The 19,003-nt window shown below is 38.3% G+C and overlaps 1 protein-coding gene across 2 annotated transcripts in view; it reads right to left on the reverse strand.

Annotated features, from left to right (window-relative positions):
* Positions 1–5,548: 5,548 nt before the first annotated feature.
* The window catches only part of LOC131692145 (uncharacterized), a 309,783-nt gene continuing 296,328 nt past the window's right edge, over positions 5,549–19,003 (reverse strand). For both annotated transcript variants that reach the window (XM_058979022.1, XM_058979021.1), the window contains one exon: positions 5,549–18,698. In XM_058979022.1, the coding sequence (XP_058835005.1) occupies positions 18,594–18,698 (105 nt within the window). In that variant the 3' untranslated portion in view covers positions 5,549–18,593. The remainder of the gene's footprint in view (positions 18,699–19,003) is intronic.

Below are 19,003 nucleotides of genomic sequence, written 5' to 3' on the forward strand. Positions count from 1 at the left end.
AACTTTTTGGGTCCCATTTGGCTTCCAGAACAACTCTGCAAATTTTTAGTTCGATCGGTGAAACTATATTTTTGCGCCCACGGTTTAAAGTTTACATGGGATTTCGTATGAGGAAAACGTCTTTTACAAATTAATTCTTTCAAGAGTCGCCCGTTACCTCCTAAAAATAAATAGATGTCTGATTTTTATAGGAAATTTATCAAGGAAACAAAGTCTAGAAGACCACGAAACGATCTGATGCTTGTGAAAAAAAGTTATTAAGCAAAAACCGATTTATGCCCTGAAGATTAACGAAAATTTTACTTTTCATAGCATCACTGCTGCTGATGGTCTAGTAATAAACAAAATTTGTAACTTTCTCTTATTATGTACAAAATAAGACTCAATTTTTTCCTCAAAACTCTTGCGAAGTGGCCAAACAGTACAGATAAATGATTTAGACATATTAAGAGAAGATCAAAGCAAAATTGCATATAATTGGACAACCAATAGCAGTGGTGCTAGAAAAAATGAATATTTTATCAATCGTCAGAGCATCAATTGGTTTCAGCTTAATAACTTTTTTTCTCAAGCGTCAGATCGTTTCGTAGTTTTTGAGACTTTGTTAAATTTCCTACAAAAACCACATAACCATATATTTTTAGGAAGCAATGGACGACTCTTGGAGGAATTATTTCGTGAAAGTTAATTTTCCCGTATAAAATCCCATGTAAACTTTAAACAGTGGGCGCAAAAATATAGTTTCACGGATCGAGCTAAGAATTTGCACAGATGTTCTAGGACCTAAATAGTACCCAAAAAGTTGCTCGGAGATGGAATCTATTTTTTGTACAACCCTAGTGTTTACCCGTTGTACCACAATTCTTCTCATTAATGAAGCGTGAAGTTAAACAGGGGAATCTTTTGAAAATGGTTAGAATAACCGCAAGACACGTGTGTGCCCGTTTTGCCCCAATTATTACCATAACTCAAGTGTGAAGTTAAATCTGGCTGTATTTCTCGGAAAGAGCTGTTGCTGATGAAAAGTAGTAATTATTATGTACAAAAAATTAGCGTTCAGCCTGTTTCCGAAATGTAGTCAGGTTTAACTGAAAACACGAGATATGAGAAGAAGTAAGGTAAAACGGGTTCACCCATTTCGTGCAGTCATTCTAACTACCTGGAAGCAATTTCTCGGGTTTTCATAAATAATAAATATTACTTTTGATATACAGGCACTCGCGCGAATGGCTCCCCGAATGAGCAGCCGCTGGTGCTAGAAGAAGATTTCGCTAGAGTTTCGGAAGGTGTCGCACAAAATACAAATGCGCGTGTGCCGGAAGGTTAAATGATTTACTTCGAACTTGAGTTCTGAGAGCTGGGGTAAAGCGGGTACACATGTTTCGTGCAGAGGTTTCAATTTTTTTTCTTTATCCGATACCCCGTTTTATATGAGAATTAATTCATTTGATCAGTCGCATTCAGCCCCTTTCTGAAATGAAGTGCCACAAGTGCCAAGTTTCACTTCACACCTAAGTCAATATTAATTAGAGCTAAAGAGATTTTTGTAAACAAACTTGTTTCGCTCATTGTTCCGCTGCCGAGTTGAATTTCATGGAAATTACGCATTAGTGCCCGTCTTTACCCTTCGTAGAAGCGATTTCAAGTGTTTTCTGTGTTGAAAGTTTAGCAAATTAAGAGAAATAACCAAAACAAAAGTTTGTCTACAGGTCCTTTTCAAAAATTAATATGGAATTCATGAGAAGAATTTGGGTAAAACAGATACAGAAGTGTCGTGCGGTCCTTCTAACTATCTTTAATTTATTTCCTGGACTTTTTTTACATAATAATAACTACTTTGGATGAGCCATATTCGACCTGTTTCCTAAATGTAAAACCTGGTTTAGCTAGGAAGGAAGCATACGGAGTAAAACAGGTTCACACATTTCATGCGGCCATTCTAACTACCTGCATTCGATTCCCATGACCTTTCTATGTAAGCAATACAACTATTGATCAATTGCATGTATACTCTTCCCGAAATATATTACCATTGTTAATTTCCCTCTTGAGTTTGGGAAAATTTGGGGAGAAGTGGAATAAAAAGGGGTTAAAACAATCCTACTATCTTCTATAGAATCTTTGAGCTTTTTTGCGTTAGGAAACACTAACTATGGTATCCCCCATTTTTTTAAACATTAACAAAACGGGGAATCAAGGTCAAACAAGCATGGTAGCGTGCTTTGCGGCCATGTTAAATACATGTAATCTACTCCCCAAACATTTTTACATAAGGAGTGCATATTTTCAATAACCGCACTTAGCATTATATCACGCTATTGATTAAAGTCGCGTTTTTGACACTTTTTCCCACTGTGCAACGGTTCACGAATCACTTCAAAATATTTGCGAACGAGTTAGCTATCACATGCTGAAGAGTTGAAATCGAAACTTTAATCCCAACTTATTAACAAAACGATGTAACCAGTCACCACATTTTAGTAGCTCTCTGTATAGGATTTAGCATAAAGTTCCTCGTGTGCACATAGCCCTAGACCGAACATTGGAGACAAAAGATGATAAATAAGTGTTTGATTGACTAACATGTGATTTAGCAGCATTCGGAATCTCATTGAAACAAACGACTAAATCACAACCGTTTGCTTATACGTTACTTCATATCAGCAAAGTTAATAATGAGTCTCTATTAGTGATCCTGAATCCCAGTAAGGTCGATTATTTACATCAGTTTTCATCTTGCAAACCGGGTAAAAACATGTGTGAATTCTACCAGGTGTGTCAGTTCTCTTACTTACACCTTTTTATTATTCGATTGTTGAAAATGTCACGGTTTTAATAGTACCGAACGCAACCCTAGTAAAGCAATTAGCAGGGCCGGCGGAAACCATGGGTAGTACTACCCACTCGAAAATAACCGAGAGGTAAAATACCCACTCGAAAGTTTGGAACAAACTAAAACCTGAAATTAACCGCATATTTGTCTTGCGCACAAAATGCATGCGTCCGAAATTTTCGATGCACAATAATTTCATTTTTTATTGAGATACAAATTTCTTTTGGCTTACAATTTAAATTTCTTGAAAATATGGTATAAAAATAGGGATTTACTTAAAGTTTAAACATACACACAGAAAAAAATATTGGTGTAATTAAGAGCGCTCCGCTCTTAGCAAAAAAAGCAACGCCTACTATTAGGTTGAAAGTAAAACTTTTAAATTAATCAAGAATAATAATCAAAATAAAAGTTTTCCTTTTAAGCTAATGAAGAATAGTAATCAAAATAAAAGTTTTATTTGCAAACTAAGACTATGCGTTGGTTGTTTTTTGCTAAGAGTGAAAAAATCTTATTTTCACCAAGATTTTTTTTCTGTGTGTATTTTTTTAGCAATACCACGGGGAATATATTTTGACACATCTACATCTTAAAACAATCCAGGTAACCAATAAGCAAGTAAAATACGTCTTAACGTCTTCCTGATAAGCATTTAAGTAGTGTTTAATGCTATTTAAAAGTCGCTGTTGGCAAAATATACGGCTACATTACTGCTATGCCATGAATATGTTCTTTTACTGCTGTTGTGCATTCAGAATGCTGCTTACTAGAAAAAAGATTTTTAAACAGTTTTTTGAATGCTGTTTAACAACAGTTTTGCATAAACAATGCTAATAAACTGCAAGAAGCATCTGAAATGCATATAATATGCTATTTTACTGCATACACTAATGCTTGTTGGTTACCTGGGAAGGAATTCAAATCTATATGCAGAAAACATATTAGCGCATTTGGATTCAGATTAAAGAGCAGTTAGAGATATTTTCAAAGACTAGATGTACAATTTGTTATTCTTTTTAGCTCAAATTATTTTTTGATTAACAATAGAAAGAAGGAGCAACACTATTAGGTTTATTATATGGAAGGCAAAAAATATACACAAGAGGAATAGATTTCAACATCAAAGTACCACAGATTGTATCAGGAAAAGTAAATAGAGAGCGGACACCACCAGCTTTGTGGCAAACGGAAGAATACTACAGGACATCATGAACCGTATCGCCGATTGCCCTCCTTCGAGCCGCTGGGAACTCTTTTGGGACCAGATTTCCAGGTAGCTGTTAGCATATCAACTTAATGGAAGAGATAACTAAATTTGGCTATCTATAGATCGGTCATCAACGTGAAGACAACCCTATGACATACCGTGGGAGTTGAAGTCTTCTTGAACCAGCCGAGGTGCGACGTGTAGGGGAACAATGTCTGTTTTTGATTCGGATTTGACAACTGACAACTTCAATATTTGATACCGAGGATTAACTCGGCCCTGGCGAATAATTTAAAAATTGTGCAAGATCTACGTCGGAAGTTAGGCAAATATATCGTGTTAAACCTAGGAAAATCATGGGAATGAAATATAGGGTCACTTGAAGTTTTTGATGTATTATGAGGAAATTCCTGTTAGTTTCTAATATTCTCGAGACGAGGAGCCACTTAATTCGGTTTTGTAATAGTACCCCTTAAAGGACACTCTCATGCCTTTTGGAGGCAGCTTAGGTGAGAAAAAGATTTTGCTTTTTCGAAAATTCATAGGCACATTAGAACATGTTGCCTCTACGGGATTGTCAGACTTTCGCTCTTAGTCGTGGTTTCTACGTTTCAGCTTTGGGTAGCTGTATGGCGAATTGTTCGTAATGACGGCATGCCCTGACGCACAAAAAGACGAACGGGACAGCCCCGTTCAAATGAACAAAGTTTGGAAGAGTAGATCCGGCGAAAGGCTCGACATGAGACTGGTTGAAAATAAGCTCTTATACTCCTCGATTTATGCTGAACGCATTTTCTTGCAAACCAGATTTTTTACTAACTGAAGCTGGAAGGAGCCCACCATATATTTCGTAATTAGTAGACAAGATACTTCTTCGTGCACAGGTTATTTTCTGTCCGGAAGTAGACCTTCTTGGGACCTGTTGTATTAGATGAATATAATTTATATCAAAAAGGAGAAATATCGGCATTATTTTGCCACCGGATAAATATTCAAATCGACCTCCATTGAGCCAGAGGGGCTGTCTGTTGTCGGACATACCTTCCCATTAGTCAACAGTATCATGCGGGCTTCAGTACCCGCGCAAAGAAGGTTTTATCGGAGGAAATAGGAAATTAATGCAAGGAAATTTAAAAGAATATAGTGATTGGTACTTAGCTGTGGAACATTTGTAGTATCAGTACATTTTCGCTGAACCGTCGGTCACACAGCCCCTTCTTCACTACGAGTGGAAATCAATCCGAATCTTACTACCCACTCGGCAAAAAAGTGTTTCGCCGGCCCTGGCAATTAGATCAGGTATTAATAAATATGATATAGTGGCGAAAAGATGTGAAAACAAAACCTGACTGCTCGGTAAATAGATATATGATTTTACCGAGCACATAGTCGAATCCAGGACCTACCACAACATCATCATGTGTGACCACGACCTAAAGCATGAATGTTATTCAAATTTACTGCATCTACCAGGGTTATGTCATCTAATTTCAATTGAAAGCTTCCACTTATAACAGTTCTACTACTCATTGATTTTATTTAATTCTGTATAATTTGTAGGATTATTTTTAGTATATAAATAACTACGTTTTCCTCAATACTCTTTCTCAATTCGTCCCGTTCGACGTTATAGCCCTGGTATGCTATCCCTTTTCGATACAATATTTATACTTGCGAGTCGACGAAAAGCACTTTTTACACGTTCCTGAACCAGAGTTATGTCCATTTGTTTGCCCACAGTTGTAGCACTTATTGTTAAGCAACACCCGGGATTCAAAACGGTGCCGTATACGCACAGTATATGCAGTTCCCGTGATAAGGAGATTAAAATTACACATTTCAATTAATTCAATAATAATCATAATAGTTTCGGTAGCGGTACAGATAATTAATTCATTTCTCTCTGTCACGTTTGCTGACAGATATCAGCGATTTGTGCTGAGTGTGTGTGTGGGTGGGTGTTTGTGTCAAACAATGCAACCGCGAAGGAGCGCCCGATAGAGTAGGCAAGGTGAGAGGAGAGTGGAAGTAGGCGAATAAATAGGTTTTGTTCATTTTACTGCTAGTGGGTGTGGGTGTGCTGTCGTGGGTGGGGGTGGGGTTCGAATGAACGTTCAGTGTCTCGTTTTCGGTTTATTTCAGAACCACTAGCGCTGCTGTTGCGTGGCACATTGAATCGGTTAGGTATGGGTGATAAGAGCAACGCCAACTGTTCTCTCGTTGATTTCTGGTAGTTTTGTTTACAAATGTACATATTTTCAGCTAACATGTAACGCATAGATAACGAATATGTACTAAAGTGGTAATTTATTATAATGTGTCGGGTGGTTGGGTGTACGTCAAATAGTCTAACTAAATTTCGATTTGCAGATGGGGTGGTCCTCATTTTGTATTAATTTATGAGATCAAATGACGAGAGTGAATTAGCTGGTAAAATCAGTAACTAGGAAGTTAGCTGATTTGTGATGGATTTTAGCGATTCATTCTACATATTTAGCGTACTTTGATAGATGGATATTTTCTGACTCGACAGAATGTGTTCTATCACCTTATTAGTGAGTTTTTCAGACCGGTTCATTTCCTCACGAGAAATGTTTAATTTTGAGTTCAACAATATAAGCACAACTTATACTTTTTGCAAGGTTATCAATCAAATTGAATATAACTGTAAAACAAAACCAATTCATGTAACTTTTTTCTAATGACTCAAAATTATTTTTTCTTGAAAGTGCAGGGTTCACAAACACAACAATTTTGATTTGATATCTCGCTTCTCTAGCAGTGCTAGAAGCTGCTCAATATTTATCTTCCGATGCATAATGCAATTCTCCTAGAATCTTTACACTAGTTTAATTGCATGTAAAAGATAGTCGAAGACAGTCCAGATTGATGCGTTTTATTAGTTTTTAATATTATTTCAAGAAGACTATAAATATACCTAAATTTTATTCTTCATCGTTAACTGAAGCTGTCCCTGATCGCACTGCTCCCTCGGAATCCAAGACCAAGACCAATCGCAATGACTTCAGCCCTACGGATAATATTAATAACTTTTAGTGCTCAAACGAAAGGTAATATGATCGTGCCTAAAGAAGTTGCATACCTTTTTATTTTTCAAAAATCAATTTTTTTTATTACTTTATCTGAAAGTACAACTTTGAGAATATTCTTCCAAATTTTCATAGAGATCCGAGAAACGCCGGCGTCGGCGGTAGACTTGGTTGTAACGCCCAACTCAGGCAAAGGATTCTTCACATATCCATATGAGCCTGCCTAGTCCTAATTTTCCGTTTTAAGTTTATAACTGACTCGCTTTAGAATATCTGTCCGGCTTTCAATTTCATTGCTTTCGTTTGTGAACCTTCACTGCAGAAGAGCAATCGCCGAGATTATTTTTTCCAGCAAAAAGCTTCCTTAAACGAACCTTTTGAATACCACAAGCGGTAGTTTGAAGCATTTCAACGATTTTCGCACTTTTGTTTATTTCTCGTCGTTCAAAAACCTCTTTTTTCCTAAGCATCGAGCAATCGATCGAAAAATGTTACGATTGCAGATTATTACTAAAAACTTGTACGTCAAACAATCAAGTGTAGTAAAAATGAAGTATCTGCTGTACCCCTTATTTTGACACCAATTGGGGCAAATAGAACTACATGCACAGGGGCAGGTTGGAACGACAGTAATAATTTACTAATCTTCAATTCGGGATTGATCATTTTGTTTTAGGCTAAAGTAAACATCGAATTTTTTAAAAGTCTTTTCGAATTTCAATTTAATGTTGTTGATAAAATCGTTAATCATATTGAACTTTTATAGCTTATGTACCATCCACCACTCCTTTTTGAAAAGACTGTATGCTTAGAAAAGCCACTTCACAAGGAACGAATGAGTAGATTTGACCCCTGAAGATGATACGAATCCTGCATCGAAACGTTGGAGTAATTATAACGTAATTCGTTTTAATCCATATGAGACTGCTTAGCCGAAATTAAGATGTACGTTATAGTCGAATTCTTCAATCAATGAGTTCTAGCGGAATACATTACTTAAGTCCCGTAGTCCGCGTCATGTGACAGAATATATGACACCAGATATGATGAAAAAGTCACAAATCGGCATTTGAGTGACCCTAGTAGCGCCCACCTATCACCAAAATATCAACGATGTGCACCCAATGCCAGTCCAACTGGGTTCACAGCGCATTGGGTATGCTTCTTCTGAAGCCATTGAGCGGTAAAATTAGGAAACATTCAAAAGGTTTATCAAAATATATTCATTCTCGTCGTGTAGGCCTTGGCGTGATAATAAATGAATGTTTTGCTGTTAGCACCACCACGCGGCAAAAATTCTATTTTTACCGTTGTACTGATAGGAGTATTCCCTTTAACTTTGCTTGGTTCACTACCGCCACTATGCGGAAAAATTCCGAATCTTTCAAGTGAAAACAAATAGTCCTTTTATTCCTCTACAACATTGTGGAACATCATAACTTTCTATCTCTCATCGTTTCAGAGATATATGAGTTTTTTCTAACTTTGTCCCATCTTTACGCGTGGTTCACATACACGAGATAAGCGGAGTCAGAGCCACGAAATTGCAGAATCAGTTACCTAATTCTGCTTGCATTTACCGAAACTGACATTAAGATTCAACGCCTCCCTCATTCATTCACTTTCCAACTGACTGAAATTTCATGCAGAATCGAATGCTTGAGTGCAGAGGAAATATAAATTCATTCACCAACCAAAGCATTCATTTGTTATTATGTCGACAGTTTGAAGGCAAAAGTTGGCATCTTCTACATTTTCGAGCATAAGTGAACTGCATAATCTATATCTGATGCACTTTTGCTCAATAATCCCTCTCAGAGCCAGAATAAAACCAAAACTCATTTTGCTACTGAAACCAAACACGTCCGAACCTGAATGCGCTGCGTCGGGAGAACGAATGAGAAGGGAAACAAACCAAACATTTCATTCATCGCAGCGGGCATGAATTTAATTTCGTTTTCTTTCAAGTTCACGCAGAAATGTCCATTTTTTAGGCTCTGAGCGGAGTACGCGCTTTGCGAATGTTAGTAAAGGGCGAACACGAAATTATTGCGACACATTCAACAGGGCATAACTTTTTTACCATTGGGTAAAAATTAATCAAATTTTCCACACTTTCTCATTGATGTGTATTGTTTACATGCTGTCAAACTCGAAGTCGAGTTTTTCGATTCAACGAAAATGGAGGTGAACCAACGCAAGTCGAGAGAACAAATTCTTTCCAAACACCTGGAATTTCCTGACCTGTCGCACCGGCAGTTGGGAAAAATGTTGAACATTCGCCATTCAACCGTCTCCAGAGTGTTGAAGCGGTTCCAGGAGCGGTTGACGTTGGACCACGGCAAAGGAGCTGGAAGAAAACCGGGACCGGAGAACAAATAGACGGAGGGAAAGGTGAAGCGGACGATTAAAGCTAATCCCAACGTCTCAAGCCGTGATTTGGCTAAAAAGATCGGCATGTCACAGAGCTACGTCCAGAATGCAAAGAAGAGACCTGGACTACATACATACAAGGTACAGAACTTCACAAACCGCGATGAGCGGCAACAATCGACGGCTAAAACTCGGGCACGGAAGCTCTACGAGAAGATGCTGACAAAATATGGCTGCTGTGTGATGGACGACGAAACGTATATAAAAGGCCAATTCTGTCCATTTTGTTCCAAAGGAGGATTCATGTCCAAACTGTCCGGAGCTGCGACCGGTAAAGCAGTACTGGGCAATGATGAAGCGGGAACTTCGGAAGAGCAAGAAGACAGTCAAAGACGAAAAGGACATGTTAAGAAAATGAAAAAAAAAACTGAGAAACTGGTACCGGATGACACTGTAAAGACTTTGATGGAGGGCATCAAGCGAAAATGCGTTCAATTTTACACTCAAGGCTCCATCGATTAACTTTTCTTTTGATTTTTGAAGTAAATATATGTATAAAACTACCCTAAAATTTTGGTTTGATTTTAAACATTATAAGAAAATTGGCATGACATTTTCGGTGTCGCAATAATTTCGTGTTCGCCCTTTATCCAACTTTAAACGTCAATAACTCTTTAACGGTTGGTTGGATTGTCCTGCAGTCTTCGACAAACTTGTTCGGCATATCTTCAAATGCTTAACTCTTTTCTAGGAACGTGTTCGGAAGTTTGCAGCGCCATGTAATGGCGATTTTGTTAACTGCAAGTGTTTCCCCATACATTTTGACTAAAAATCCCATACAAACTTTAAGCTCTTTCGGTTCCGACAGCATAATAGTCATTAAAGTGACTTTACGCTTGTCCAGACATGCCGCAGACTCAAGTGATTCGTATTTAATGTCAAAAGATCCTGACTTCTGCGACAAAGAGTTAAGTAGCCGGGAGACTCTAAGTTTACTTATATGACCCTACTCCACGCTTTTGTAAACTTTCTTGCTTCAAATTCTTGCTCTTTCTTGAGTACTCTCAGGCCCGTGCGCTGAAAATTCTCAACGGAGGGGTTTTGATTATTTTCATTTCTTTTATAAGGAGGGTATAGAAACCCTCAAACGTTCACGATTTTTTCTGAGGCCCGAAAGGCTGAGTCTTGTGTCGACTCGGCTCAACAAATTGAGACAATATCTGTTATCTTGATCAGGCACCACCGCCCCCCTGCTAGATCATGGTAGTGCCGGATTCATACTGTGGTGGTTTGTACTAAGCCTACTGACTAAACCTAAACATCTTGTTTCTCCCACTCCTTATCCTTCCAGGGCCACCATTAAGTATTACTGCAGGAGGGATTGCACTCTGGCTCCTTTTCATTTTGTGTTAATCGTTCGTGTTTTCCCATTTAGGCTGTTTCTTGCTTGCTGTCCTCCTTTCGTGGTATAACTCAGGTCAGCTGCAAATATCGTTACCTGCCGTGACCCGATCCAATCTAGAGATGCCGAATATAACTACTCACATCTCTTGAAAGCCACCTTCGCAGGGTTTGTTATTCTTTTTGGCGATACTCGTTCCTATTTATCTACTAGCTGGTGCTGAGAGTTTCCCGATGGCCGAATTTCTCCGGATACCGATGCCCGTTTTCGTGAACTTTTTAGCTCTCAGCACCCCTGGTGGAATTTCACTAGGCAATGATATTCTGATTTTCTCCGAGTTTGTGTTGTTCACTCGTTATTATTCCTCCTTAGCTGCTGTTGCTAGCTCGCTGTCCGACCTTTGCTGTGTAACTGATCTACTTACAACTGTTGTTAATATCGAAACATGCCGAGACGTGAAACGATCCAGCGATGTCGACCAACTTGACTTGCATCGTTTTACAGCCCCCTCGCAGGGTTTCATCAAAAATTCGTTACTAGAATGATCGAACTCAAATGACATTTTGTGTAACAAAACAGCTCACAGTATTTTTGTTGTTCCAGATTAGGAAGATCAGAAATTCTCAAAAGTAATTCAAAACTCTCATGGGAGGGGTTTGAGCCCCCAAAACCCTCCCCTTGCGCACGGGCCTGAGCTCTTAATATTGAAATATATTTCACACCTTCCAGTCCCTTGCTAATTAAATTTCGTTACATTATAAAAAAGGAAAAAAGATTGACTCACTCTATGTCGTTAATAAAAACCTGCTTTAATCCACCTAGCGGTGCATTTGTGTCGTTCTCATTTCTTCAAGCTATGACTCCATAATTGTGGAAATGTCTATTACATTCTTAATACACTTTGCACCTACATGGCTTTGGAACAGTAATTATGTTGATCTTGCTACCAGTCATACACGATTGTGGTCACAAATGGTTACATGGGGTGAAGGTATTCTTGCTCCCAGCGATATTACACTCACATGTAGTTTTCCTTACAGGACATTCCATATGAAGATTCCCTCTCGAGAGGAGTGGTTGTCTGGCTTTATGCAAAGACAACAACAAACGCAAGTGGTCTGTTACACTGACGGTTCTCTGATGGAGGGACGTGCTGGTGTTGGTGTCTACTGTCGTGAAATGAGATTGGAACAATCTCACTCACTAGGTAGATACTGTACTGTATTCCAAGCAGAAATCTTTGCAATTATGTGCGGGGTACAATCGGCCCTTCAACTGAGTTTGTCCGGCAGAGTTATAAATTTCTGCTCCGTTAGTCAGGCTGCAATTAGGGCCCTTAGCTCAGACAAATCCCGGTCCAAGCTAGTGATCGCGTGCCGAACCCAAATCGAAGAACTAAGCATTGTCAACACTATCTACCTTGTCTGAGTGCCCGGACATTGCGGTATTACTGGAAATGAATGGGCTGGCGAATTGGCCAGGGCAGGTTCAGCGATTGACTTTGTTGGTCCTGAGCCCGCGCTGCCAATTTCGACAAGTTGGATAAGGGAAGAAATACGGTCCTGGGCTTCGTCCGAGCACCGCAATTATTGGAGAAATCTACAAACGTGTCGCCAAACAAAGGCGTTTCTAGAACAACCATGTCCAGTGGTTTCGAAAAATCTCTTACATTTTTCGAAGCTCCACTGCGGCATGCTGACCACGGCTTTAACCGGCCACTGCAAACTCAATTATCACATGGCAACTATTCAGCGCGCTGAGTCTTTTTCATGTGATCTTTGTGAATCCAACTACGGAACCTCATATCATCTGATATGCAACTGTCCAGCGGTAGCGCAATTGCGATTTCGAGTCTTCAGCCGTCCTTATATAGACGAAACCATGTTTGGACGACTGAAACTCAGAGACATACTAAATTTTCGTATCCAATGTGGTAAAGAGCTTTAGGCTTATTCGCAGGCAAGTTGAACTACTTGTGAGTTTAACTTACTTGTTGTTTATTTTTGTTTTGTGCTGTTATTTTTCCCACCCTTCCAATTCTACTTCCCCACACCTCCTTGTCCTTTCCTTCCGCTCAGGAAATGATGAAAACACACGGCAAGGCACAAATCCCCGACTATGTAAGGGGAACGTGCCATTTGAGCCAATATATTCTGATTCCTGATACACACGCTCGCCAGCCACGGACCTGATGTCCTCCTTACTTCCCTAGCTTCGCTCCTGTAAAATCCATAAATCCTATGTCAGTCGAAAGAAAATTAGTTTGACGATTTTCAGAGTGATTGCATAACCATTCTATATGAGAAAGGTAAAGGTAAAAATTTGCCAAAATGCAGAAAATCAATCTTTGTCAATTTTTTTTTCGAGATTTCGTCAAATTTCGACGTTTCATGCATTTTAAAGACATTTGGCATCAAAAATATAAATTTTCCTATTCAGTTCCTACTTCTATGGTGCACACCAAAAATATGAATTTTATCGTTGAGGTAATTGCAAACATGACAGAATTAAACAAACCGTAATTCACGAAATGACGAAATGTAACCATGCTCCGTTTAATTATACATGAAACATAAACATTACATGCGCAATGACATAAAATTAAACTTACTGCCATTCGGAACAAACGCTATATGTAAAGTAAAATTACGTGATTTACGAAATTCAACGTCATGTCAAATTAAAATCAAACAAATTTTTTTTTATGCTCGTATATGTCAAGGTCAGGAGATGTAAATTTACACGATTTTTTCTAGGTGTGTCAAAGTGACTTTGGGGTGTCATTAGTGATCTAGCCTGTTATAGTGGTATCAGTTTATATGTGTGGTCGCACTCTAAACCCTTAAAAAGGCAAGCTATAATTGTGACTTCAAGAAGCATCACTTCTAAGACTCAACGAAATCGTAAGCCTCTTTTTTGTCGTTTTATCAGGGAAAGAAACGAAGCCCCGAAAACATTCGAAACTAGCCTCTGAGATCCTTTGCCTTTTTGAGGGTTAAAGCTGTAACTCCGTAAATGGATTCAGATCGACATAAAATTCAATAGTAGCCGAAAATGTTTTCGACAAAACATAAAATCCAGTCGTTTCATGCATTTTGGAGATTTTTGGCATCGAAGGTACGATTTCTGAAATTTCTTGTGGTCCCCTTAAGAAAAAAAATGGTTCCGGCTTATGTGGGAATTTCATATGTGACCGGAAGGTTTGGTCTATATTTCCGGAACCATATAACCGATCCGTACGCAATTTTATAGACATCTATGGCGATTATATACCTTTCATTTGGAAATAAGTTTGTGAAGATCATCCCAACTATCTCCGATAAACTGATGTGAGTTTGTTAATTTTTATAGGTGTCGGCGTTTCTTTTGGGGTACTTCCGGAACTGTATATGATGGTCAATGCGGTCGACGAGACTTCGGTTGGCCGTCAGTGACCTAGAACTGCTAATGCAAGTTTTTTGACACATAGATATATTCATTTTAGCGAAATTTTTACCTTTTGCCTTCATCAAGGTATCATTTTGAATCGGAATTTTCTATGTGACCGCATACCACAACCCGCAACACCGGAACCGTAGGATGGATCAGAATTAAATTTAATAGCAGTTTACGGGGTAGTAAAATTTTTCATTTAAGTTTGGTCCAAACGGTCTAGATATCTCCGAAAAACCGATGTAATTGTAATTCTAAGTTTAGATACTTTCGCCTGGGCCGCCGGATCCGGCGATGGTGGCCAATGTGGTCAAAGGGACTTTGAATGACTGGTAGTGACCTAGAACTAAAAATCCAAGCAGTTATGGTCGCATTTTTGAAAAAAATTCACCTTTATACATTCATCGCATTATCCGTTGAAATCGGGATTTTCTGCGTGATCGTACTCATCATCCTATAATTCCGGAACTAGTAGTCAAACCCACACAAAATTCAATAGCAGCCGATGAAAACGTTGTACCTTTCATTTAAGACTAAGTTTGTGATAATCGGTTCAGAAAATGCGAGAAACTGATGTGGACAAATTATAACAAGATTTTCTATGTCACCGTACTCTTCAACTCGTATCTCCGGAACCAAATGTCGGATCAAAATAAAATTCAATATCAGCCGATGCGAACGTTGTACCTTTCATTGGCGACTAAGTTTGTGAAAATCGGTTCAGCCATCTCCGAGAAACCGATGTGGACGTTTTGTTGACATGTCTGCACATACACACACATACATACACACATACTTACACACAGACATTTTTCGATCTTGACGAACTGAGTCGAATGGTATTTGAATGAATTTCTATCAAGTCAGAAACTACTTAACAGCCGGTTCTTGATGACACGTTGAAATCGAAACCCGCAAACACATCGTTGAATGTGGCAGACACGAAGGAAATCGGATCATGATTAGATAACGATGATTTGAGCTGATTGGATACGAGCCAGTTTGCCAACTTGTGCGTAATATCATCTTAGTAGAGAGTGACATCTAACGCCTCTTCTCTGCCAGATCATAAAAATCTTTAGCGATTTCCTACATTAAGCATGTGCAGATTTTTACTATTTTCGTATTCCATTACTTCGGGGCCGCTCAAATTGGTATATGAACTGCCCCAAATTATGTGGTGGGCATTTTTATCACCGCCAATTATAAGGGGGAAACCCATTCCTGCCACACTATGACACAACACTTTTGAAAACATCAGAAGGTTTATTATGCGGCAAACATGCCAAACAATGAACTTATTTCTTGTTTATGTTTTCAACAGTCATACTGACCGTGACAGCACAAATATTGCGAGTTTTGAGGTCGGGTATAAGACATGCGTCAATGGCACTATTCGCAAGTATACATGCACGAGGCATTTCACGTGGATTTGTCAAAGCATTTTTGTTGAAAACTACTAAGACGGAGTTAAGTAGCTTTCCAATATAGAAGTTTTCTTTTTGGAAATAAGGTTGGTGAATCAAAGCACTGGAAGCTTTTCCTTCCTGCAGGATAGATTCATAGTTGCTGGACGTTTATGCTGAAGATTAATTTGTGCTACTCTAATCACACTCGGTCACAGAACTACACATTTCATCATCAGTACTTCTTGTACAGAAACTTGAAGATACTAAACAAGTATCTTCAAGTCCCCCTCATTATGAGTCCAGAAACTGTTTGTTTCCTCCAAATTATTTATGTGAGTAAACAATTTGAAATTGTTTCATTAGACCTGAAGGAAGCAGCCTGAAAGTTATAATGAACAATGCCAATATGAAAACTATTTCTTTTGATATTAATATTAACATGATTGGTGGAGAAAAAAAACGTTCATGGCCAAATTGGATACCTGAACCAATTTCAGAAGTTCTTTGAGTATCTACTATCTAGTATGCAGAGCTCATTCATTGCAATATTCAATTACATGAGCGGATCCAGAAAAAAAATTCTGGAGTGGTTCGAAATTTTGATTTTGGAATGAACATTTTACAATACGTTATGCGTAAAAACCGTAATTTGGTTTAAAATAATGTTAAGCTTGAAACTAAAATAAAATTGAAACTAATTCAAAATTTCTCAACAAGTTGAAAAATTTCGGAGGGAGTCCGGACCCCCAGGACCCTCCTCCTAGATCCGCCACTGTTCAATTAGGTGCACAGCAAAAAATATCTTGTAACTTTACGTCTTGCCAGATGCACATAAAAGGAGCGTCCCAATTCACATAAATTCACATTTAATGACATATAAAAATGTGAGTTGTTCGGCTTTTTCTGGGCCATTCAGTCTGAGGTTTACATCAAAAGAGTTACATTATTTAATTTTACATATCACAACATCTAAAATTCTATTATCAGACAGAAAAAATACGTCGCTAAGTTGTTTACGTCGGATGTAATTTTCATTTTTTCTAAGAGTGTGGATAATTAGTGCATAAATATTCATTGATCCAAAATAGAAATATTGGTTCTTATTAAAAAAAATAGCACGATTTTTTTTGCCCAGAGAACAAAAAAATGATGTAGAGAACTAGCTTAAAACTGGTAAAATACATCAATTTAATTTATATGTTATGCTTAAAAGTTTCAAGACAAAAAGCCTATCTGAAAAGCACCTGACCGGGTAATCCAACCGAGAACTACGAAACAATTCAATCAATGAGGACCACCCCATCGCCGCATGTTTTCATGCACCGCCGGCTACAAAGTTACAATGTCGTTGTTTAGGTTCAGTGTCAAGGGATAATTGGGCATTGGCTGCGAACGACGACCGCAAACTCATAACAATATACATTAACACAATAAATATGTAGATTTTATCATCCTAAATCTGCTAACCTCCCCCAACTGCCTACGAGTCGTTGATAAACAAACTAGCAGGGAACAGCACCCGGACACACGGCAGTCACAGTCCAGCAAGGTGTCACCAAGGCTAACACTCCGCATCCTAGCCAGCCTACGAAACTCATCAAAATGAATGAAAGCCTAATTCGGTTAGTTTGACTTTTCCCTTTCAATTAGTGGGTGCGTAGCTAAATGACAACCTGTCTGGATTGGATTGCTGCGTTGGAGGGCGGGGGAGTTCATCAATTTTTCATCGAATCGCAGCTTGGCTCTAAGTAGAACTGCTATTGAATGGAACGGCTAGCTTGAACCTACGCCAGACGAAGAAACCAGGATAAGAAAACACCGATATAACTGATTCGAATGGCCAGTCACCACAGTGACACCTGCCAGCGGAAACCTAATTGAACCATGTACATTTGCATTTATGTGTGTGGGTGTGTGTGTGTCGGTGTCAATTTGAGTGTCACTAATCAAAATCAATTAACACGTGCTCTGAAAACGGAACGATTCCGATCCTACGACAGGCATTAGCACTGGAAATTGATTTTCGCTGTCGGCTGTCAAAGCATAAACACTCTCGTCGTACATGTGCGGTTAGAGATTTTAGAAGGAAACGCAACTTTTTTAAACCGCTAGATAGACATTCAATTTGATTTTGATTATGTTGTTTCTTTTCCTTTTTCTTTACGTGTCATGGGGATTAAATTATAGCACAATGTTTCACTGTCTGATTTTATTTACACTGGCCTGAAGACCCTAGCATCAATTTGGAATTAATGGAGGAACTTCGGCAAATACTCTTCGAAGGATTTATTTCCTATTCAAACTATAATTCACTGCCGTGATATGTACATGGGGGTCCTGCCTAACCTGATCAATTACTTTATTGATTTGTGAATTTTGGTCATTTATCTGATAACAACAAAAGTTTTAGTTTGATTATTTATTCTTGCCTAACTACTGTACTTTTAGTAAAATCTCCACGGTACTTTATCATCTATTACCAAAAAACCAACAAAACATTTCAAAAATTTTCTGCACGGTAACACTAGAATTAACAAAATCAACAGTTAAGCTCTTATTTTCTTATTATTAAAAAAAATCGTTTAATTTACGATTCGCCATTCCTTTTCGGATAGCAGCAAATACCTTTACTCGTTAGAAGAACAGTTGATGTGTTGTTTTTTGTTTACCTTCGGGGTTATACAATATAACTTTTTAAACTTATGCTCTAAGAATAGAATAAATGAAACATTTTGCTATGATACAACGTCGGTATTATATACGCTTAGCTACAAGATTACAAGCTTCTACCAGGTTAAAATACTCCCACGGATTCTTTCGGAAGCTGAGTTACAATTTTGCGGGAGCGTTATTGTTTTTTTTACAAGTTCCGTAATTTAGCAGTGACTTACTGGGTAACGGGTAACATGCTGGTTCCATTTGCCAGCGAAATGCCCAGGCTGGATGTAACCATCTTGAGAGCGACGGTGGCATCTGTATTCGATTTGGTATCCTGTGGGAATGGAGAAATAATGGTAAATTATTACTTCGAGGCCAATTTACAAACATATGCATTAAAGTAGATACTAATATCCAAACGATACATAATAGAGTAATAAGAGCAGGAAGACCTAGTCCAATTTGGATCTAGGAAGGGATTGCGAGTAATAATTTTCAATGAATTGGCAAAAGCTAATATTTTGCTGAAAGCATGCTTTACCGTTCAATCGATAATAATTTGCACATTAAATGTCAAATATTTTTCCCATATAAACTGGTACCACTATGATATATAAAAGGTATAAAATTGAATATATA

Source organism: Topomyia yanbarensis, chromosome 3, assembly GCF_030247195.1.
Source record: "Topomyia yanbarensis strain Yona2022 chromosome 3, ASM3024719v1, whole genome shotgun sequence".
NCBI lineage: Eukaryota > Metazoa > Arthropoda > Insecta > Diptera > Culicidae > Topomyia > Topomyia yanbarensis.